Raw genomic sequence first — 25,447 nt, 5'->3', positions numbered from 1 at the left:
TGCGATAGATATTATCAAAAGCGATAAGACAACTGCTGCAATTGCAGCAGTTGTCCTCATAACACATACTACATTATCGTTCAGGATTAGGGTTTCTTGTTTTATTCCATTGTTGATGGGCTGGCTTCATTCCTATTAACCCAACCAACAGGAAATAAGAAACGCCCAGCCACGATTCTAGTCTATATATAGAAATTTTTGCAACTATCATCTAGTTAGTGCCAGGGCTCACCACACTCATAACAACCAGATCCAATAAGGCGCTGTCGCCTAATTGGATCTGGTTGTTCCCTAAAAGGCCTAAAACACTATTGAAAATCAGGCGGAGCTGAACGCAAAAAATCAACAGATTTTTCTCTCTAAATATACAACTAGCTACGCTCTGCGGTTCCACCCGTGTGCCTTGGTGAAATAGTGCACTCTATCAGTGCATATATATCCAATATTTCTTAATTCATTAATAAAGTATGAAAATACACTGAGTGTGCACTACTTTAATGAATCGAAAAAGCTAGGCGCGGCATGGTTCCTCGCAATTTCACAGATCGGTTATTCTCGGGAATGTTCGGTTCTATTTCGGTGGCCAAAATTACCGCGTCTCGCACCGACCGTTCGGTAAATAGTAATGTTGAATGATTTGAATTTTACATTATCTCCTGGACTATGTGTCCAAATCAGCACCCGATCCAGCTATTTCGCCGCTTCGGGCAAAATAATATTTGCCGCCTTTTACCCATGCGTTATTCCATAGATGGTACAGTTTTAACCAACTTTGCCGCTCCTAATTTTAGCCGCCCCGGGCAATTGCCCGGTTTGCCCCCCTAGATCGGGCGCTGGTCCAAATAACATGTTATAGAAGTCAAAAGTTTATCTTCATAAAACTGCCTTGATGAAATCATTTTCGTCCGTATGAATGAATATCCCTGCCTAATAATAATGCTAAAATTTTTCGATAACTTTTTGGCACAAAATTATTTATTGTGGCTCACTTATAAGAGTTACACGTGGTGATGATGAGATACATATTCATTGTCCTAAGAAAACAGAAATCTTGTTGACAAACACGTACGTCAACTATGCTACAAATTAAAATCACGTTAAAAGCATACCTACCTACTCGAAAACTTCACCTAGTTTAAATAAAATGTTTGCGCAAAACTAGGCTCTATATATTATTCAGAGAAATGGGGTGAGCAGGAATATTATAGGTTTACATTGTTAAAAAGTAAAAAATATGGTCATCCAGGGCGTATGTTAATGTATACTAAACCTTATCAACAAGGTGATATTTGAGCTGCTCTATCATAAGCACATTGTTGAATATTTTCAAACCATCGTGAATCACAGAATCTTTTATCGGTGTTGAGTTTACTTTTGGAACTCTAAGCTTTATGTACATTTGATAGACTAGAACCTCAGTTCATTTGGAATAATTCTGAAAGCAAAAGCTCCTGAGGTAAATTTTTTCGAAGGGGTTCTTATATCATATTCCTTAAATTTTAGCGTCCCATCTATCTGCTAGAGATCATTTGAACGTGAGTACTTTGATTTTTCTGTTACTAAGCCTAAGAGACTTGCATCGAACCACAGTGGCAAGAAGGATATTTACATATTTTTCACCAAAGTGTGGTATCACCAGCGAACATTGTATAGCAGACTCACTTTAGATATACTGAAAACTGATATTTTTGTACTACATTGAAATTAAAAATTATTAACCATAACGACAGCGCACGCGAATAAAACAATCGTTTTTCTTCAGACTTACTTCACAAATCTCAATATTAAAGGCCATTGAGAATCGTAGTTTAATGCTAGATAGCCAGTAACCTTCCTCATAAATGTATGTAGCCTGATATTTCATTTTCATTTGAAACCTCCCGACGTTTCCAAAGTTGTTCACATTATGAAAGCCTTTAGTATTCATCAGTCAAACACGAAGCTTTTCACTTTATTAAATACTCTGCAGTCTATGTCTGTACACTCATCTGAATTCCAAACTAATTCGAAACTATTTCTCATCTCTTACAGGAACAATGTTCGACATAATTGAACTAAACGCAACTTCAGATCGTGACTTGAAAACTCTGGAAACTTCTACGGCGGAGCAAAAAACGGAAAAGAAGCCCTCGACTAAACTCACGCAACTTTCTGAAAAGAATCAGAAAAAATATACGGATTCCAAGAACAAACCTGCCTCCAAGAAAGATATTTATAAAATGTCTGACCCTAAGAATAATTCCCAAAAGAAGCCCTACGCAAAAACTGAAGCACCACAGGCCGTGAAAGACATCAGTAAAGAAGTGGAAATATTCCCAGTCATTCACGATAGTTCCCTGAAGTTGAACAGGACGTTTCGAAAAGAGGTGCCAATGATAAGAAAGGAAACACAAAGTGAAGATAATGTAAACACTACTGAAACCAACAAAACAAAGAAAGAATTGGAAACAGAACCTCCAAACAAGATAGACCCTAACATCGACGCATTGAACACAAACTTAAAAGCAAATAACGACAGCGAGATAATTGAAGACTTCGAGATCAAAATCAAGCAGTCGCTAAAAAAACAGCTGGAGCCAAATTATCTGCATGACGAAGTTAAAAACGAATTAGGTCCGGAAATTACCGAGGAACCAGTTGAAATTGACGAAACCGCCGCTCAACAAAAACCGAACAGACAAAGACAGCTCACCAGGCCCCAAAGAAGACCTTTCTACCCATACTTTTTCAGTAGAGTATTGGGGTGAACCGCCGGGGTTTGTAACAGCCCTGGACTGGTTTTCAGCACGTCTAGAAACAATTTTAATTGAATTTTATCAGTTGAACCTTTGGAAGAGTTTATCAAAAGTTGTAGCGATGTTACTTTAATAGATGTGTACCTAGGTTAGTTTAAATTAGTGATTTCTTAAAACCAGGGTGTTGATTTAATGGTGAATAGATGAAGCACTATCTAGTTTAATAATTTAGTGAAAAGAGCACCAATTTGCTGTACGTTCTCTGCTGCCAAAAATAATCAAGAGAATTCGAGTATAGACCTATCTTTGTACAACAGTTTGGTTCAGAGTGGGTAGGAAAAAAAAGAACAAAAGTGTTAATCACTCAAAAACAGATACCCCATTGGAAAAATATTTGTTTTATAACAAATATTCACAAAAAAAAGTCATATTACACATTCTTATAATGAAGACTAAGGTTCTGATATCGTGACTGATTTTTTCAATTTGATCCATAAGAGAATGTGCATAGTATCTTTGGACATTTTTTATAGTAAAAGAGGGACACTTTGATTTTAAAGTCTAAAAAAAATAATATATATAAAAAAAATAAATAAAAAGTACTTGAATTGAATGTTTCCATAAAAACTGAGCAACTACATTTGAATTTGGAGAAAATGGATCCTACGCCGTCATTACAGAAATGGTCACTGATTTTTATCATTGAAAAGATAATTTTATATCATATCAAATAGTGTGAAAAAAAAATAGAGTTCAATCCAAAATGTTTGACTTCAAGAAAAGTTATTATGACCTGAAATGAAAATGAATTCATAAAATTGGGTTGAACAATAAGTGAAATGTCAGTTATATGAAACAAAAATTGAAAAAATAAAATAATGAAGATGAATGATGAAAAAATTGAATAGGATTTTAAAATCAGCTTGATTTGAAACCTTCTTTCATTCCTTTTATTTTTAATGTTTATATATAACTGACATTTTACTTATTAATCAACCCATTTATTCATTCACAAATTATCGTTTTTATATTTTTGAATTTCCTAGTGAAAATTCTCGGTATTTCACAATTAACACACATATTAACTATCGATGAATCAATATTGTAAAACTCTGAAATCAGCAATGCTGCTGTGACAATTCAGAGGATGGAAGATGCCAAAGATTATTTATAAGGCAACTAGAAAATACTTAAATATAATCAAGTATGTGGAGGAATTCACAAAAATGTCACGTTTTGATAATATTTATTACTGAATATTACATATTATGAACTTTTTCATGTAAAATGTGAGTAATGGTCGATTCATTTTTCATTGGCGGTATATAGTATGTATGCTATGCTCAGATTCCAGCAGATTGCGGCCCACCCTGTGTATAACTACAAAGATAGTTCAAAATCTTTATACCCTTTCTTGCAAAGCTTTGGAACCAATTTGAATTGTAAACGAATTATATGTTAGAGCTATTGCACATACCGTCCTGCTTTTGCACCGTCCTTTTTTTCTCAAAAAAGTTCAGAGTTCGTGGTATTTGAAAAAGTTAAGCTCAAATGCAATGACTACTAACCCCGTCTTCACTGTCCACAGGAAAATTGAACATATTAAGTGGACTGGGATAGGAGACATTTCAGCTCAATTTTATAATTTACATATAAACTGCACAATTACACAATAACTTATAGTTGAAATATTATAATAATATAAGTGACTGTAAATATGTGTGGTCTTGTATTACCAGAAGAAATTGCTGAATAAAATAATACTAATAACGTTCGTTTCAATTTAAACAGGTACTGTTAAAAAAATATTTTTATTGCCCCAAAAATTAAAGCTAACATGAGTATAACAATATAAAATATAATAATATCAATTTTCCAACAGTGTATCTTCATCACTATCTGATTCAATAATAGTTGGATCCAGATCCGGGTTGGCGAACAAGTCTTCAACAGGTTTCAACTGTTGTTTTTTTAGAATCATAACATCTCCTTTTGCATTGTTGGTACCAGTGACGTCAGCATATTTTACACCAGAAATTCTGAAAGAAAGACCGATACAAACAAGTTGCAAACAAAGTGTCCAAAGTGAATTAATATTTGAGGTCAAAGAAATGGCGATGTCTGAGTGAAGCGATGTCGGACCGGTCTTTCATATAGATGAGAGACAGATTCTTGAACACACTTTTGATGCAATATCTTCGATCATGCGAGGAATCAGACGGTAAAGAATTGAAAATATAAACAAGGTGGAGAGCATATTTTTACAATATCAAATATTGAGTTTGATGTACATCAATATTCAAATATATTTTTAAAGGTTACGTTAGGGGAGGAAACACATATATCATCCATATAAAGCATCAAATCAAGTTGATGTCGAAGTCCAACCAAAAAAATCGTCAACAAACTCAAGATGGTCCTTACGAAAACGCCATCTAGGAGTGAATTAGAGACCCTAAGTTTGAGCTTCCATAACTCTAGCAAGAGTAATTTTAAATCCATGCTCTTGAATTCAGTAGAATATAACCTCATTTTCTGATTCCTTGAAAGCTCTCTTAAATTCTTTTAATTTAAAAATGATTGTCAGGCAGCCAACTCGAATATCAAAATTTTCCGAAAGTATCATTGACTATGTTTGTGTGAATTTTGATGATGAAGCTACTCAAACTCAAGTTATACCTTCAGGTCTTTCTGACCATTTTCACATACTTTTCATTAGGTTGTGATTTTAATAAGAATAGGTTAAGGCAGAGATACGGCAGACGCTATACAAGAAACAACTTTATCAAGTACCAAGACTTCACTGATAAAATGAATTGGAATAATGATTTGTATTCTCTTGACCCTCTAACTGTATTCCACACCAACATAAGTGAAGCGCTTGAACATTGTTTTCCCATACAAAAAATCAAAGAAAAAAACAAAAAGAGCTGGATCACTAAAGGAATTAAAATATCTGCCATGAATATGAGAGAACTGCACATGATTAGAAAATATACTTCCAGTGAAGTATTCCAACAATATTTTAATAATTACCGCAAACTGTACAGATTAATCATTAAAAGAGCGAAAGAAAAGTATTACTGTGAAAGAATTTCTACATCGTCAAACAAATCTAAAGAAAACTGGGCCATAGTCAATGAGCTAAGGGGAAAGACAAACATACTCCCAGTTCAATTGGAGATTGATCCAAATATATGATGGAATCGGCCGATACTTGATGAAAATCCATAACTAACGTATTCCAAAAACACTTTATTGTGAGATTTTCACTAAATTGTTTTACAAAAACGCAACACGTGTTTCGCCATACAATGGCTTCATCTGGCGTGTCTTTCGATACGAGGAAAGACACGCCAGATGAAGCCATTGTATGGCGAAACACGTGTTGCGTTTTTGTAAAACAATTTAGTGAAAATCTCACAATAAAGTGTTTTTGGAATACGTTGATTGATCCAAATTCTCTCAACAATTACTTACATCCACTATAACAGCACAAAATAACCCCTTAGATTACCTAAAAAATATCAATATACCCGAGGAATTCATATTAGATCATACAAATGTTGAGGAAATTGGAGAAAGACGAAGTATCCATTAAACTTATTGAAAATCTTTCCAATCAGGTTCTTCATATTCTGGTGGATTCAATTAATGTGTCTTTCACAACTGGATCATTTCCCGGCGTCCTGAAAACTGCTTTAGTTATTCCTATTCACAAGGGGTGTGCAGCGAACGAGCTGTCAAACCTTTGACCAATTTCTCTTATACCATCTCTATCGAAACTTATAGAGAAACTTGTCAAGAAAAGAATGATATTCTTCTTTACAAAACATAATATAATAAACAATGCCCAATTTGGCTTTCAATCATGTAAGAATACTAGCGATGCTATCTTTGACTTCTTGGAAGAGCTATATTTAGGCCTAAATCAAGGCGAGGGGGCCGCTGCAGTATTCTGTGATTTTTCTAGGCCTTCTAAGGCCCTTGACAGAGGGCCAACCCTCGAATGGTTCAGCTCTTTTCTCTCTGACAGAAATCAAATTGTCAAGGTAGGAAATAAAACATCCAGTCTCTCCAAAATATGCCGTGGAGTTCCTCAAGGATCTGTTCTAGGTCCAATCTTATTTCTCCTATATGTGAATGATCTTCCTAACATCAATATTGATGGTAAAATTACACTATTTGCAGATGACACCACTTTATTGTGGTGTGGAAAGGATTTGGTTTCCTTGAAGAGTACCATTAAAGCTGATTTAGAACAAATTAAGTATTGGTGTGACTCAAACTCACTATGTTTCAACTTCAGCAAAACTAACATTCTATCATTTAAATTTGTGCATGGAAATTTCTGCCTTCAAACTCATATGATAGAAAATAAACAATCTGCTAAATTCTTGGGAATTTGGATTGATAACTTTCTGAAATTTGAAGATCATATAAAATATCTGAACAAAAAACTTTCATCTAGCTGTTATGCCATTAGAGTTATCACTAAAGAACTGGGAGCAACTGCTGGTAAAACTGTGTACCACGCTTTAATCGAATCTCACTTGAGATATGGTGTCGCCTTCTGGGGGTTTTGTAGCAAACAGTTACTACAGTCTGTTTTCGTTTTGCAAAAAAGAGCAGTGAAATTCATCTACAAAGCCAATATTAGGGACCATTGCAAACCCCTATTTATCAATAATAAATTACTGACTGTACACTGCATTTTTATCTTGGAAACAGTAAGTCTCATATTTAAAAGAAGAGAATGCTATAGATCAGAAAATACCTACTTTACCCGTCAAATTCACGACATACCTCTGCCTATTCCAATAACAACGTTAACAAAACATTCTGTTTTGTTTGACAGTCATAAGATTTTCAACCATTTACCTACCGAAATGAAAAGTATAGTGAACTACAAGGTATTCCGTAACCGTGTAAAAGAACTTTTGCTTTTAAAAGTGTATTACAGCTTGGTCGAATATTTTGAAAACACACACACACACACACACATATATATATATATATATATATATATATATATATATATATATATATATATATATATATATATATATATATATATATATATATATATATATATATATGTGTGTGTGTGTGTGTGTGTGTGTATATATGTGCATATATGTGCAGTAATCATAAAATTTTTAGGAAAAATTGTTTACGCTGGGGCAGCGCAAGGTTCAATTCTAGTACCGATGATTTTCTTGCTCTTCATCAATGACCAACTCAATATGAGTTTTTGTCTTGTTAATTATTTTGCTAATAAGAAAACCCTTGAAATAGTTGAATCCACTATGGAGGAAATGATCCTGATAGAGAAATGACAAAATATTTCCATTCCAATATGTCAATGTACATATAAATTTATAACCTTCTGTGTGAGAAAGTATTGCATTCATAAATAATTCTAGTAATAAATCTGCCACAATGAGCTTGCTATTAGTAGCAGATATCACAAAAAAAAAGTCGAAATACATTAATGGAGAGGGGTTTGAATTGAAAGGAAAAAAATTAATATGGTACAAAAAATACTCACAACTTCAATGTGTCAAAATCCCCAACGCTAACCTCAGACTTCACCGTCTCTAAGGTGAAGCCAGTCTCCATACATTCTCTGATAATTGTGTTTTCCAACTCAATGATGCAATCATCAAAAACCTTCATCCCATAATCCATATGATGCACATCGCAATTCCTCAGCTCTATTCTCGAACCACTGTTCCCAACAATGCCTGTGGAATATCCAGATATTTCGCAACTCTGCAACTCCAACTGGGCGCCAGATAACACAATGATACCCTGGTATGTTGAAGATTTACCGTCACCCAGGATTCGACAGTTCTTCAAAACACACCTGCCTTTTCGAACTAGTATCCCACATTGGGCAGCTCTAGTATCTATAGTCAAATTTTCCAAAACGACAGTGTCTTCTTTAAAGTCAAGCATTACGTCTTCGATGGTTGAAGTGAGGATAATTTTTTCATTCGAGCCGATGCCATGAAGTACTCCACCTTTTTCCAAGGCTCCAGTTGTACGGATATTGTGGACACTTTCATTCAGCAGATAAACATCTCCCGAGTTGGTTGTTTCAAGCATTTTTGCTAGGCTAGTGGAAAATTTTAGGGATTCAGTCGGATAACAATTTGCAACCTGTTGCAAAAACGAGATATGTTCTTGTGCTGTGCCCTCATTGAAAACTAGCCATACTTGGGGTTTGCCTTTTGTGTCAACCGGATCTACTTCTGACTGTCTCCTTATGTATACTTCACGTAGAATAGGGTTTTCTAAGATTTCAATTTGACTCTGGATTTCAAGCAATCGAATATGGATTTCCGTCAGAGACCTAGTAATTTTGTTATCTGTAATATCTGAAAAACCAAACATTACACTATTACATCTTTTATATGTAGCTTTCCTGAGGGATCTACTCTCAGCCTGTTTTTTTATTCACAGAATATTATAGAAATTTATTCTTTGTTGGAAATTCGATATGAAATAATTTTTTAAAAGTATAAGTGAAAAAATCTTATCAGATTAGTCGAAACATAAGGAAATTTTCACAGAATGAAATTATACTTCCTAATTAGGTGAATACCTAAATATTTATATAAATAAGATTTTTTTTTAATGACACAACTAATTTTCCTTTATTTTCAGTATTTTAATATTAATATAAGTCACAAAAAGGATTTGAAGCTTTATAACTCCTATTTAATTATATGCGAGCGCTTTCTACTAAAAATTTTGAGTAGAGCGTAGATGATGACAGGACGACCAGCTGTCGAAAGCGCGCGCATATAATTAAATAGGAGCTTCAAATCCTTTCTGTGACTTATATTAATATTAAAATAAGAAAATAAAATAATTTCATAAACTACACCTTATGAGTTTGTGAAATTACTACGAATATTCATCAAGTAACAGCCGAATCAATCAAAAAAAAAAGAAAATAAAATGAATTGTTTCTTAATATAAAATGTTCACATAACACAACAGCAAAAATTTTATTGATGTACCTATAAGTATGTGAATTTAGACTTCTAGTTACACAATCAAATTGAAGAATTCATCCACAGTGTAGAAGCCGTTGTTCATGATATAATCTCCCTATCCCATTCAGATTTGCTTAAAAAATATCAATCAATCAAAAATATATTTCAATTGCCAAAGAAAAAATGTATGGTGACAAAACTAACATAAAAATTCAATATATGGACATAAGGTTGTACATATGGATCTACCTATACATAAACTCGAATTAGAAAAGAATAAGGAAGCATATTTGTTAAGGCAACAAATGGGCACCAATCTGAAAGTGAAAATATAATATGGTTGTATTTAAAAACACTTTTTCTATACCATAACAAAATATTGTCTCCCGGAACTCATTTTGCTAGCACCATTAGCGAGATATTCCAAAACAAATCAAAATTCCGGTAATGCACTCCAAAACTAACTGCTGCTGCCATATTTATGAAATGTGGTTTTCAGAAAATCGGTGAACCAAATTTCAATTCTGCCATATTGAAAAAAAATTTCCAGTTCTTCTTTCATTCAAAAGTTACCACAGTGGGCAGAAATAATAGATCTACTCAATCTATGAATATTTTGGAATTCGAATATGTCCCAATAATGACTATTAATTCATGGTCTTTTAGGTAACAGTTGTCAAAATGTTTGCTTTTTGGTTACTTCTGGACCATAACTTTGGAGATAACCAAAATTCTTGGTTAGTTTAGGCCTGATGAAAAATGAAATGATGAAAACACACGTCACACGTATATTGTTCAGGAATGCTTCAAGAAGTTAACTTACTGTGAATATAATATGAATGGATAGTTATAAAAATAATTGTATTATATTAAAACTTTATTGTGAGATTTTCACTGAACATTTCACAAAACTGCAACATGTGTCTCACTATACATTGGCTTTTTGGATGTTCATCATGTATCAGCCAATTCTATCACCTAAGTGGAAGTATTTAAACAGGAGGCCAAGGATTATGTATTTTCTATTTAATTATGTTTTTACTGTGTTGGTTGTAAATGCGTTTATATATCAGTTTTAGTTGGTTTTTACTGTGTAGGGTACTACTTATATAATTTTGTATTCAATCATTGTAAAACAGGAGTTTCCCGTTTATACTGAATAAATAAATAATTGTCGAGATTAGATTTCACAGTTTTTCAAAAGAATGAGAAGTGTATGCAGAACAACTTGAAGGCGTTACAGGCTATGTTGACATTCATAAATCTTGAAAATTATTCAAGTTCATTATATTCAAGTGAGAGCAAGACACTAAATCTTTCATAGGCGGCAACAGAAAACCAACGTTAGTGTAGACTATTTCTGGCATATAAGAGGCAGAATGAAATTTAACTTCACCTTTTTCAAACTCCCCGATGCGATCTTCATTTGCAAGTCGAGTCTCTAGTATTTCCCTCTTAGTTTGCAATCTCCTCGCATCGGTCAACAATCCGTGAATGTGCTCTGCTACCGATCTAGGTATAGTGCCATTCTTTAAATCGTAATGGAACTTCAACCGACTCTCCAGATGCTTGTCTTTCCAGTCTAGTGAGTCATCCTCATCTCTATCCCAAGGCATGTACAGGTACAAATAGAAAAACCGCAACATATCTAACGCTTCAGCAGTTTGCATCAGACTGAGAGCGATTGTTTTATCCTGACCCCGTGTAGGCCATAGCTGAATCAGGGGCACCCAGTGCTTCTCTGGGATGCAAATATCATCTTGGACGGCCAAGACTCTTATCAGAGCCTTGTGTTCTTTCACATCTACATCTAATACAAAAACTAGCACGACAGAAGGAAAATGTATGTGCAGAGATTCGCAAGCTACGCGAGGTATTTTCCAGATTGCTTGCCAACCTATTTTGTCTACAGTCACCTCTATGAAAAAACCCCATTGTTTTCCCAATTCAGAGGCTGGCACGGTATTATAGGCCGAAAGGGCGTCGGTAAATTCTTGTAATCTTTGTGACAGGCTTTTGTCGAAACTTATTATTTCGTCCATAGCTGAACGGGTATTGAAATTGGAAAAACTGTTTTGTAACTTGTAAAACAGTATAGATATAGAATAATGTGCTTCAATTTCAATGCTTGTAACTTGTAACGTTTGATATTTGAATTTTGAAATTCAAGTGACATTTGACATAAAACAGAAATGAAATGACAATATCGAAATGGTTATTTCTTCTTCATTTTTCTAATTTTTGTACTTGGTTCGAGAGGACATTTCCGCAAGGGTGTAGTACAAAACTATAGGAAAAATACAGTACAGCATTTTGTAATGAAAGTGTTGGAATTGAGTACATTTTTTATAACAGGGCTTTCTATGGATGTATATTTCCAATAGAATAAGAGGAAATGAACGTTCGAGAAGCAATTCCATGTTCTACCTGAAGTAGAAATAATAATAAGTTTATTCATGGATGTATGACTACAATACTATTTGAACATATAAATTATTATGAAAAAACGAAGGTATGAACTTCACAAAGGGAACTTGTATGGTTAATTCAACATAAATTCAATATAATGATTTTGTCTTCTTTAGTTCATTTGGTTATTTATCACAAAGATAAAATTTAAAACATTGAAAACATTCTCAGTGCAATTTTTTTAATCATTCTATTTTTAACAGTTATTTCTGTTTCATAGAAAATGCCATGAGTATTATTATTAAAGTTAATCATTAGATTATTGAGATTTGCAAAAATTTTTTAATTCCTAGTTTTTTTGAAGGTTTATAATGATTGTTTTCATAAGTTTATTTATCACAAAAATAGAATTTAATACATTGAAAACATTTTTTGGTCAATATTTTTATTCATTCTATTTTTTACAGTTATTTCAGTTTTATAGAAAATGTCATTAGTATGATATTTAAAGTTGATATTTAGTATATTTTTTGAAATATTCTATAAATTTATAAATAATTATGTCCATTTTTCACTTTCTTCAAAGAATAATTCAGTTGATCACTTGAGTATTTCCAATCCTTATTATATTTTATATTTAAAAATCGTTTTTAGAAAATATCAATTTTTTCATTTCTTTTTTACACCACCAAAGCCTGAAATTTTATAACTCAAATTTTAGAAGGTTTTTTGTTTGTAATGAAATTTATTTGATGTTTTCAAAAAATTAAATCTTACACCCAAAACGCCAAGAATATTGTAGCAGGAGGCTCATGTGTCGAACGATGTATCCATTGTCGAAGACAAATTAATTCATCAAGTATTTAAGAAATAATACCAAAAACATATTTGCTGGGAACGTTTATTTTCAACATAAATTTCAACTGAAAATCACTAATAATTGTTTACCTAGAATTTAGGTGTATATACAACTAGGAAATACAATAATATAAACATCCAGTTGTAGGAATGTTCAATAAATAAGATCTCAGGGCATATTTATTTACATTGGTATTATGATCACATTATATGCAGGAAAAACCTGGCGAATATATACTTTGTAAAATGCTAATACTTGTCAACAACAATGAACAGTGAGTTCACTGCCTGTTAGAAAATTAATCAATTTGCAGAGGAAAAGAGTCGTGCCACGGTGCAAAACTGAAAATAATGATGCTGAATATAGGAGTTTCGAAATAAAATAACCTGAACTCCTTTGAGTATCGTATGTAGGATGCTTTTTCAGTGATAACGATGCTGTAAAAATATTTTCTTCTGGTGTTGGCATTAAATTAGTTATTGTATAATAAAAATTTACTTTAAATATTTCTACACAATTAATAGACAAATTTTAGTTTCTTTTCACAAACCAAAAGAAAAAAATAGATTTGCTTACTAAAATTCGCCAGATTGTCAACACGGAAAAGTTTTTTATTTCTCTCAGTAATTTCCTTCAATACATCACGATTTTCTCACAGGCAGCCAGACGAGAATGATGAAAAAATTGTGCTAGACAATCCACGAAAGACTTCAATTAACTTAAATTGAATTGTTGCATGTCATCAAGGCTCTTCTTCGCTTTATGAGATATATCGTCCATGGACTTCTTCGCACTGGACGCAATGTCGTCGAGGGACTTCTTCGACTGGAAGATGAATTCGTCAGTAGTCCGCGTGAGATCCTTTACTTCTTCATTCAGTTTATTTATTACCCATTCCATAGCTTGACGACCTTTGCTGGCATTAGTAGAGATCTTGGTTGTCAGGAGATCTTCCATGTAGTTGGTCAGAGGCACACCTAACAAGAATAATAAGAATCTAAGTCTGTGTCCAAGAGGGAAATATATTAGACAAATCCATATCAATCAATATGTGTTTAATAAAAGTGTGAGCTGCCTGTACATACAAGATATTTGAGAAAACTATTATTGGGGGTCCTTATCAAAGTAAAAGAACTAAAAACAATGATTTTTAGAATATCTGCCCGTTTATGAAATGGTTCAACTAATCTGGGTGTGATTTTCACTAGTGTATTGCAGTAAGCTTCACTTAACTTTCAGTACTTAATTAATTTTAATTGGTTCATAAATAAAAATTTAGGCAATTCAAAGAATAACCTCAAACATTTGCTGGAAGAGAAAAACTATAAAGTTGATTCAGCTGAAATTCTGCTCAACTATATTCATAGTTTGTAAAATAACTTTCTTACAACTCAAAAATAGACTTGTTGTCATCTTTTATTTTTAGATGTACATCTCTGTCTATCTATACAAAAGAACTGTAGGCATTCTATTATGATCTGCATGTTGTAGAATGCATGTCTTTTCAGTTCAATTCAATGTAAAATATACTTTGTCTGTATATCCGACACCTGACTGTGACATTAAATTCAATATCCGTCGTGGTATTAGTTGGTATTAATCATTTCTGTCAAACAAATATTACTACACAGAATAATGTTAATTTTTTTCAAAATGCAAAATCATCCAAACCTACCTTTGACCAATACTACGGCTTCTTGCTTGAGTAGTGTTTTGCTCGGATCAGACGGATGCGGAACATACTTCAGGGTTTCGTCGACGGCAATGTGTCGACAGAATGTGAGGTTGATGGTCTTCTGGATCATGTGACGAGATGAGGGATTAACTTCTGATTGTTCACTCGCATAACATACTTTGGCAGAACCAATGAGCTGAAATAAATAGGACATCTTGAGTGAAGAAAATATACTGATTCACAAATAAATGCCTCAATGTGTATTTAATTTGACACTTTAATGATAATATCTGCTAAGCAACATGACTATCAACATCAGTGTCTTCATATCACAATGCTATGTCTGTAATGTCTGTTCTTATTTGTAACTGGAATCTATTCTATTTATTTATTTACTTATCCAATGGGCAGCACCCAATATACAAACATGTTTTTATAAAGGTATACATGAATACTTAAGGTTGAGATTAAACCCAAGGACTATAACCGAGTCCAGTGTGATACACATATACATACATACATACATACATATATAGAAAGAAAGAAAGAAATTTTATTGACCTCAAATTACAATTTCTGTTACATTAGAAAATATCTGCAATAACAAAATTTGCTTAAGTACGTCATACTGAAAATATAAAAAATATACATAGAGTACTTAAAAAAAATCTTACAATAGTTATGACTCACAATATAAATACACATATACACACACATATAGGTACATATATTAGGTCCACTGACAATTGAATACCCCATCAATCTTATAGAAGCCTTGGTTGACAAGTGAATTTTTTACTTTGAATTTCAATTCTTTGATATGAAGGTCTGTCCACTCACTAGGCAAAGTGTTATATATTTTTGGGAAGAAACTACGTTTGTTTGGCTGTGTTTTGATAATGCATCTTCGGTAGCCTGATGATATCTTTGTGTTTTGCATCATAATTGTGAATGCTGGAACCCCTATTATATTTATTTTTATGTACAAATTTTCCTTTATTTTCAGTATTTAAATATTAATATAAGTCACAAAAAGGATTTGAAGCTTTATAACTTCTATTTAATTATATGCGAGCGCTTTCGGCAGCTGGTACAGTACGACCAGCTGTACAGTACGACCATCTGTACAGTACGACCAGCTGTCGAAAGCGCTCGCATATAATTAAATAGAAGTTATAAAAGTTATATATATATATATATATATATATATATATATATATAACTTTGTTTTTCAAAAAATAACGAAAGGTGATTGTTTCAAATGAAATTTTTGAAAATTGATATAAAACCAATATTGTATTAGTTGAATAAATTTGCAAACTTTTGGAAAATTTTAGGACCAAGATTAAGATGGCTCATCTGGTGCATCAACTTTCAGTACATCTTGAATATTAGTAAATATGAAGGGTAAATATGGTAAATATCAAATAAATAAAAAAATATTTATTTAAAAATTATCATTATAAAATTCTTGTACATTATAGTATGGTCTGTCACTTAAAAAACTTTTCACAGCTTTCCTAAAGCATTGTAAAGATTTTATTTCTGTTATATTCTTTGACAAATGGTTGAACATTTTGCAACCATTATAGATAATGGAATCTCTTATGAGTGATGTACTAGGTTTCGGCAACTTAATGTTGTTGGATTGCCTTGTCACATAATGGGTTGGTGAAGATTGAAATGTGTTCGAATATTTTTTAATTAAACAAACTGTTTCCATTATAAAGATAGAAATCACTGTTAGAATTCCATGAGTGTTGAAGAGTAATCTACAAGAGTCTGTACGTTTTGATTTGCACATTTATCTCATGGCTCGTTTTTGCAAAACTAAAATATTTTGAAGTAGATAACCACTACGTACTCCCCAAAATGGAACTCCATATCTCAAGTGAGATTCCACCAAAGAAAAATTAACAGTCTTAGCTGCTGTTAAACCAAGTTCATTTGCGACTACTCTGACTGCATAACATCCAGAGGACATTTTGTTACACAAGGCATAAATATGTTCTTCAAATTTTAGTTTACTATCGATATGTACTCCTAAAAATTTTAGGCTACTTTTGTTCTCAATGATGTTACTCCCAATGGGTATATTGTCAAGTTCGCATCTGAAAGTTACTAGATTAGTTTTCGAAATATTTAGAGAAAGACGATTTGAATCACACCAATTTTTCACTGTCATCATATCGTTGGATATGATTTTGGTTAAATCGTTTGCATTGTCCGATTGCCAAAAAATGGTAGTATCGTCCGCAAATAGTGTGAATTTCCCTGAATGTTTATACTTGTCAAATCGTTGACGTAGATGAGGAACAATGTTGGCCCTAGTATTGAACCCTGAGGTACACCCTTATGTATTTTTCCAATTTCTGAGCGGTGGTATGTTTCCACCATCTGACTATGACCTGACACATATGAGCTGAACCAGTTCAGTACCACTCATCTGAAACCGTAATAAGGAAGCTTCCTCAGCAGTATTTCGTGATCCACACAGTCGAAAGCCTTCGAGAAATCGCAAAATACTGCAGCAGCAACCTCGCCACTATTGATTCCAGTATAAACTTTTTCCATGAGTGAGAAAATTGCTTCATTAGTGCCTTTACCACTTTGAAAGCCAAACTGTTCTTCATTGATGATTTTATGTTTTGACAAACATTAACTAGGAGCTGAAACAAACTGACTGTTGTTTTTGTTGATATTTTCAAAGTTCCTGTAGAATAAGCTCATAAAAGAAATAAAATCGACCCTATTTTAATGAATTTTAATTTGTGAACTATATCTATGCTCTTCAATTTTTAGGAAGGTCAAAGAGGATATTGATTTTTCTTGCCACGCTCAGAATGTTTCATCAATTATTAAAAGTGTTTCCGTCTTCTTCATCAACTATTCAAATATCTGATAAATCAATAAGAACAATTATAATACTTCAGATATTAAATCCAGTTGAATTACTTGGATTCATAAAATATTTCACTTGAAAATATTCTTTGATCCTAGCTATATTTATTGGTTTTGTAAATGACAAAAATCTGATATTAAAAGATAAAAATGAGATAACACAATCATTGTATATTTAATTTTCTGTACAATATCGTATGTTATTGATAAGTTTTCATTTCATTAGGGCATCAGAATAAAATTTGATATCCCTGCTCATTTGCTTATCAGCATCAAATAAATACTTAAGGGTAGTATAGCATGATGATAATATGGGTTATGGGCTTTGAAACAACAAAAATGACATCCAAAGAATTACTTATGATAAAATAATAAAGTTCAACGGAACTCTAAAATAGGATGGAACAGAAGTAATGAACGTGGAAACAAAAAATTTAACTCGTATTTTCGATATGAAAGTCGAAATTTCGAGTTTCAAAGTCATAATTTTCAAGAAATGAATAATAACTTAAATAGTTGCCTCGCATTTATCAGACCTTTTGAACGTGTTCAATAGAATTTCCTCCAAATTTTAAATCAATTTTTTTTTCCAATATCGCGAGTAAAATCCAAGGAGTGATCATAACTTTTCATTAGTCAAAAATTTCTTGATATGAAGCTCGGTGTATTTGAAGTTTCTGACATAGGACCATTATAATGTTTAAATATCCCTATTGACTTGTCATAAAGGCAGTTCTGACTGCCAATTACCATAATACAAACAATTACTCTTGCTTTTTGAGGAAAATAAAGATAAATTATGATTTAAACAATACGTTAGTTGACTTCAGCAGCATAAAATATACTTATTTTGAATGTCCTTACTGTTGAAGTAATTGGCTAAAAGGGATTCTGAATTTTTATTTAGCAAAAACACTATCAAAGCGACTTGAATATAAAGTGCTGGGAATATTTGAGTAAAAATTGAAATTGATTTCAAGCAAAAGGAATAAAAATTTAAAAAATTGTGCTAAATTCAAAAATGTACATTGAAGGGCAGATAATAAATAGAAGAATAAGAAGAAATAATGAAAAAAAAAAAGCAGATTGTGGGCTAGGTAACACCTACAATTATGATGTTATCTTAAAATACTGCAAATATTTCACTAATATACATATACATATATACCCTTAAAGCATCACATATACTTAGTGCTTGTCATTTATTATTGTTGTTTATACTTTACAGATATTGTTTTTGTGCTGTTGAATATATTTGCCATTAGTAACTTCACTTAATTGTAGAATAAATGTCATTGATATCAATCAAATAAAAAATGGTTCTCATTCCACCAATTTAATCAAGGTCAAACTACAATGATCAGAAAAAATGTGTGAATAAATTGTTGTATTTCATCAGTTCGGACTTCCATTGTCTAATATAATATAAATTGATTTGATAACCCTGAAAATAAATCAAAAAGATTAACGGAAAATAGCAATTTTATTAAACAAAAAACTGAAGTTACAAAGAAATAACATACAACAACACCAAACAAATAAAAATTAAAATATTAATAAAAGCTGAAAAAATTGAAAAAATTAAAAATATTAACAAAAAATGAAAAAATTAAAATTAAAAGATTTCAAACTAAGTTATGTCACAACGTTTCGATTGTTAGCCTCCGGGTGATAACACCAGTTATCACCCAAAGATGATTTTTTCATTTTTTGTTAATAATATTTTAAATTTTTCAATTTTTTCAGCTTTTATTAATATTTCAATTTTCATTTGTTTGGTTGTTGTATGTTATTTCTTTGTAATTTCAGTTTTTGTTTAATAAAATTGTTATTTTCGGTTAATCTTTTTTATTTTTTTCAGGGTTATCAAATCAATTTATATTATATTAGACAATGGAAGTCCGAACTGATGAAATACACCACGAAACATTGTCAACCACCTTCGAACAAATAAATTGTTGGATAGAAATTACCAATAAAACTGAACCAAAACAAACATGTTATTTTCAATGTATAAATAAAATATATCCTTAAATAGACAGGTTAGTCTAAAAACAATGGTGATTTTTAAATCTAGTTTGATTTTGTTTTTGTAACTTTATATCTATTTACTTTCAACATTACTTTTTTGCACTTCTTCGAAAACAGTCATTTCAGAAAACATGAAATGAATTTCTAGAAATAGACTTAAGTATACAGGCTGATTCACGGTGGATGGCACATTAGACGTTTCTGGTGAACCAGACAACGGATCACTTTGAAAATTTAATGGAGGGCATATTCGGACATTCTCTAGCCAACTAAAATATTTTCGACAATGTGGTGTTGCCGCTTCTATTAGAAAGCAGTAGCAACTTTGATTTTTCAAATGGAACACTCTGTATATAATATTATTTTTGGAATCTCCAACAATTGCCCGACAACTTTTCTTGTTATTTCCCTATACCTATCTGTTACCGTTTTCGAAATAAAAATCAATTTCAATTTTTTTCTTCGAAAATCATGACTTCTAAAAATGCCGATATCTTTTAGTTAAGAAGTACTATGATATCGAAATTTGGTTTGGAGTTAGGTGATACTTGAACACTTCCCACACGTCAGCCTAATCTCCGTTACTTCAATACAGGGTGGTAAAAAAATACAGTTTTTTCGTTTGCTTGAAAAAGTTGCTGAAATTTGATTATTTTAAATGGAACACCCTGTATATTATTGAAAATTCGGAAAGCTGCTGAAATTTGCTTTCTTTCTATGTATATCATACCTATACCTAACTAGTCAAGTTTCGGACTTATGAACATTTATTTGTGAAAATGTCCCTTCAGAATGATATTTCCATTCGGTATTTGGTAAGCAGGCCATGATTACTATTTGACAGTAGCGTTGTGACATTCTCCTAATAATATCGACATTTTCGTCACTTCAGAAGTTGCAAATACCTTCAAAACGATGGAACAAAACTATTCAAACGAAGTTCTTATGAATTTGTTTATTATTTTTGGGCAGTGTGACAAAATTATCAGCAGAACATGTAGACAGTTCAATGAAATGTATCCGAATCTACCGCCAATGAACCTCAAGAAATTTATACGAATTCAGAACAATTTCAATATGTTTGGATAAACTTTAAAAAAGCACCAAGAAACTTGAAATTGGAAATATTGATATGAATAATTATAAAAAAGTAAAACGATCATGTGGAATATTTCAAAATATGTTCGAATCGCTGGCCGTTCACTTCCAAACACTTTAAAATGCGGGTGTTGACTGCTTTCGTGGTAGCAGATCTGATTTCATTGGGATCCAAATCTTCAAATGTTTGGGCAATCCTTTCTAACAATTCATCTTTCGAACGCACGGGTATTTTGTAAACTTTTTCTTTAAACATTCCCCACAAATAAAAATCTAATGGATTAAGATCGGGTGATCTCGCTGGCCAATTCCATGGTCCCAAGCGCCTCATCCACCGATCGTCAAATAGTCTATCCAGTTCTGCGCTCACTTCTCTTGTGCAATGTGCAGGAGCTCCGTCTAGTTGGTACCAACAGTTTCGATAATCTTCGAGTGGCAGATTATCCACGAAACTGTCTACAGTATTCTCCAAAATATTCAGGTAACTTCTGGATGTTAATGACTCCTCGTATATCACGTACCTCAATTTGTTGTCCATCAACATGCAGAAGACATTAAAACTAAATTTTTCTTGAAATCCGGCTTCTTTTGTGACGTGAGGATTTTCACTGGACCAATAATGACGATTTTTTCTATTAAAAATTCCTTCTCTCGAAAATTTCGATTCATCAGTCCAAATAATTTTATTTAAAAAAAGTGGATCTTCTTGAATACGTGTCAACAAAATTTCACAAAATTCTACTCTCTGTTGAGGATCTTGAGGCTTCATTGCTTGAATTTTGGTGAATTTATAATCATGCATTTTATGTCTTCGCAAGATTCTTTGAACCGATGAATATTTTATACCCAAAACTTTTTCAGCACTTCTTATCGATGACTCGGGAAATGCGTGAAAATATGCTAAGACATTAATCTGGTTGTCTTCGAAAGTTACGGGTCGAGGCAAGTTTCTTGGTGCTTTTAAAGTTGATCCAAATGCATTGAAATTGTTCTGAATTCGTATAAATTTCTTGAGGTTCATTGGCGGTAGATTCGGATACATTTCATTGAACTTTCTACATGTTCTGCTGATAATTTTGTCACACTGTCCAAAAATAATAAACAAATTCATAAGAACTTCGTTTGAATAGTTTTGTTCCATCGTTTTGAAGGTATTTGCAACTTCTGAAGTGACGAAAATGTCGATATTATTAGGAGAATGTCACAATGCTACTGTCAAATAGTAATCATGGCCTGCTTACCAAATACCGAATGGAAATACCATTCTGAAGGGACATTTTCACAAATAAATGTTCATAAGTCCGAAACTTGACTAGTTAGGTACAGGTATGATATACATAGAAAGAAAGCAAATTTCAGCAGCTTTCCGAATTTTCAATAATATACAGGGTGTTCCATTTAAAATAATCAAATTTCAGCAACTTTTTCAAGCAAACGAAAAAACTGTATTTTTATACCACCCTGTATTGAAGTAACGGAGATTAGGCTGACGTGTGGGAAGTGTCCAAGTATCACCTAACTCCAAACCAAATTTCGATATCATAGTACTTCTTAACTAAAAGATATCGGCATTTTTAGAAGTCATGATTTTCGAAGAAAAAAATTGAAATTAATTTTTATTTCGAAAACGGTAACAGATAGGTATAGGGAAATATCAAGAAAAGTTGTCGGGCAATTGTTGGAGATTCCAAAAATAATATTATATACAGAGTGTTCCATTTGAAAAAAGTTGCTACTGCTTTCTAATAGAAGCGGCAACACCGCATTGTCGAAAATATTTTAGTTGGCTAGAGAATGTCCGAATATGCCCTCCATTAAATTTTCAAAGTGATCCGTTGTCTGGTTCACCAGAAACGTCTAATGTGCCATCCACCGTGAATCAGCCTGTATTGAACATTTATTTTTTGTGGACGAATTAATTCATGAGACACCTTGTTTATTGTAGTGAAAGTAATATTGGTGAAATTGAAGACTATTGAAAGTGTGTGAAAATGAACATCGAGATTATATCAGAAATAGAGAATTAACAGGATCAAAATAGTAAGAACACATTTCGAAATCAGACAATGAACATCAAGTTGAATAAAACAAGACGAAAATGCTTGCCAAAGAACCCCATTCTAAGAGACGTGAAATCAAAAAATCAGCATATATTCTTATATCAGGAGAGAAGTGTATTGCGAATAGTTCCATAGAAAAAAATCCTACTTGGCTACCCATCTTGAAGAAAAATAGTGGCGATATTGCAACAGACCAATATCAGAGAACATCTTGTACTACACTGAATGTTTCAGAAGTCAATCAACAACATATTACACATTTCAAAACTCATTCGACGTGAAGCGAAACAGAAAAGAAAAAAATACAAATATACAGATAAATATATATACAAAAAAATACAGATATTATGACATTAAGATAAATATCTGTATAATTTCTCAGCTCTTGGCAAAGTTATCAAATACGACAAGGTACTGATAAACTGAACATTTTTTTCTTTGTGAAAAATATTTAATAAATTAAGAAGTAACTTATTGGGGTGAACAAAAAAGTTTGCCCTTTCTTCATCTGTATTAAGTTCCCCATTACAATTTTCATATTTTTTTCAGAATTTGGAAGGTGAAAATACCCAAAGAAGGTGGATAAAAGATATTTCGACACCATTCTTATGACAAATTTATCATTTTCATTTAATTTTGGTACATGGCTATGGACAAAAAATGTGAAAATGTGGGTACTTTTATTATTATTATTACTTCACAGCTTACTTGGATTCAAATTGAAAAGTTATCTTTGCTGGGAATTAATAGATTTGTTGTTTTTTGTTCTTTGCTCTTTCGATAGTTTACTGTGGCTGAAATGAAACCACTTTATATTCAACAGAAAAAAATCCATACCAGTTTAGTGAAATCCACCAAAAAAAATAAATTTCCAAGGTAAAATCACCAACTCAGATAACCCCACTAAATCAGCATGGCAGGTTATATCGGAACTCTCAAACGAAGTAAAGGTTCACAATAACATATCAATAAGAAATGAAAACGACGAATGCCCCATTAAATGCCCCCAGAAATGCCCCATTAAATATTATTAAAAAAACCCAGAATTCCACAAACTTGTCCAATCCACTAGAAAGATATCCTCATTCAAATAAGTTCTCACTGCTACCTTATAATCAAGATGAATTATACAAGCTGTTATGGTCAAAATTAAAAAACACCTACTCATCTGGATTTGATGAAGTTCCAGGGTTTCTATTAAGAAAAATTTTAGGCTCTATAATCTCACCTATAACATATCTGATAAATATTTCATACTGTACAGGAATTTTTCCGAATCTCCTTAAAACGGGTAAAGTCATTATTATATATAAAAAAGGCAATCCATATAACATGACAAATTTTCAACCGATCACAGTGCCATCTGTTTTCTCTAAGATCTTTGAATATGCATATTTGAACAGACTGAACGTTTATTTGAATGAGAACAACATTATATCCAAAAACCAATATGGTTTTCAGAATTCAAAGTCATCAACTGATGTGATTTATTCTTTATATTCTAACGTCTTGAATTCAATTAGCAGGGCGAGTGCTCTATCGGGGTCTTCTGTGACCTCAGTAAGGCACTCGACTGTGTTGATCACGAAAATCTTTATATAAAACTCCATAATATTGGCGTACAATGAAATTCACTTAACTGGCTAAAAATGTTTGTCTCAACACGGAAGCAATATATCAGTATCATCAATGATAATAATAATGTAAGAAAATTATATACATACAATTATGTGGATATTAATGTAGGTGTCACACAGGGATCAGTGTTGGGCCCTATACTTTTTTATTATATGTAAATAATATGGAATCCATCTCTGAATGAAAAAATGGGCATTTCAATATTGATGAAAGTGAAATTTATGCTTCATAATTGGCCAACCTATAATAATGTTAATATCACAAGAAAAATTTTACCCTTTCAACTGATATCTCTCAAGGTCAGTCATAATTGATAAAACCCCCAACACCCACAATATTTTTCTATTAATTGCTTTGTCCTTTTACTGAAGATCATTGTTAATTATCACAACCCAATAATAAAAAAACACAACACTCCAAGGTTCATGAGAAATTTGAACTTGAATTTAATCTATCACCTATCACATGGAAAAACTGGAGGGAGGCCAAGTTCGACACATGTAATAGATGACGTCCAATTCGAAAGTTTAGAATAGCAAATTTTATCTATTATTTAATAACAATGACGTAATTTTTCCTTCATTACATCAAGCATCAAGGGTACTTACAGCTTGCGCCCATCTAGGGAAATACCAAATCGAGCTGACCAGTCTATGAGTGTGCAACACCCCGTCCACAACCCTTCTTTCTACAACGTCCGTTCCGATAACTGCAGTATTGTGAGGGTTGGGATATTTCCTCCAGGCTGCTGTGGCCACCGTCTCCCAGGGGTGACTAAAACAATGGAAAAATTAGAGACAATTTGAAGAAAAGGCGATAAGTATTTACTTGAATATGTGTTCACTTGTCCAAATTTTCATGGTTAGTTGAAATAGAAACTGTCAAATAGACAGTCCAGCCAAAGAGTTTTGGTCCAGCTGAGCCCCTACTGCCACCTAAAACAAGAGCCAATGTTCGACTGACCTTGCCTTGCGTCACTTGCGTGAGTCACTTGACGACTTCACACAACGAAAGAACGAAAAAAAAGAAAGTTC

The 25,447-nt window shown here is 32.5% G+C and overlaps 3 protein-coding genes across 4 annotated transcripts in view; 1 reads left to right on the top strand and 2 right to left on the bottom strand.

The window, feature by feature from the left end:
- The window catches only part of LOC111511482 (uncharacterized), a 121,365-nt gene extending 118,056 nt beyond the window's left edge, over positions 1-3,309 (top strand). For both annotated transcript variants that reach the window (XM_023167497.2, XM_074184196.1), the window contains one exon: positions 2,032-3,309. In XM_023167497.2, coding sequence (XP_023023265.2) covers positions 2,032-2,747 — 716 coding nt within the window. In that variant the 3' untranslated portion in view covers positions 2,748-3,309. The remainder of the gene's footprint in view (positions 1-2,031) is intronic.
- Positions 3,310-4,530: 1,221 nt separating this feature from the next.
- nesd (SHC binding and spindle associated nessun dorma) lies at positions 4,531-11,927 on the bottom strand. Its single transcript, XM_023167518.2, has 3 exons — positions 11,139-11,927; positions 8,287-9,118; positions 4,531-4,774 (listed from the first exon to the last, which is right to left on the bottom strand). Exons 1-3 carry the CDS (start codon positions 11,782-11,784, stop codon positions 4,603-4,605), a joined length of 1,650 nt encoding a protein of 549 aa, XP_023023286.2. The 5' UTR covers positions 11,785-11,927; the 3' UTR covers positions 4,531-4,602.
- Positions 11,928-13,036: 1,109 nt separating this feature from the next.
- Positions 13,037-25,438, bottom strand: slmo (PRELI domain containing slowmo). The gene is made up of 4 exons (XM_023167526.2): positions 25,242-25,438; positions 25,022-25,187; positions 14,686-14,881; positions 13,037-13,987 (listed from the first exon to the last, which is right to left on the bottom strand). The coding sequence occupies exons 1-4, from the start codon at positions 25,271-25,273 to the stop codon at positions 13,725-13,727; spliced, it is 657 nt and encodes a 218-aa protein (XP_023023294.1). The 5' UTR covers positions 25,274-25,438; the 3' UTR covers positions 13,037-13,724.
- Positions 25,439-25,447: the final 9 nt, after the last annotated feature.

The sequence above is a fragment of the Leptinotarsa decemlineata genome, unplaced genomic scaffold, assembly GCF_025532065.1.
Source record: "Leptinotarsa decemlineata unplaced genomic scaffold, Ldec_3_MD MMD2_tig00026354_RagTag_RagTag, whole genome shotgun sequence".
Lineage (NCBI taxonomy): Eukaryota > Metazoa > Arthropoda > Insecta > Coleoptera > Chrysomelidae > Leptinotarsa > Leptinotarsa decemlineata.
The sequence above is the reverse complement of the archived record's forward strand: the minus strand, read 5'-3'. Positions and strand labels throughout refer to the sequence as shown.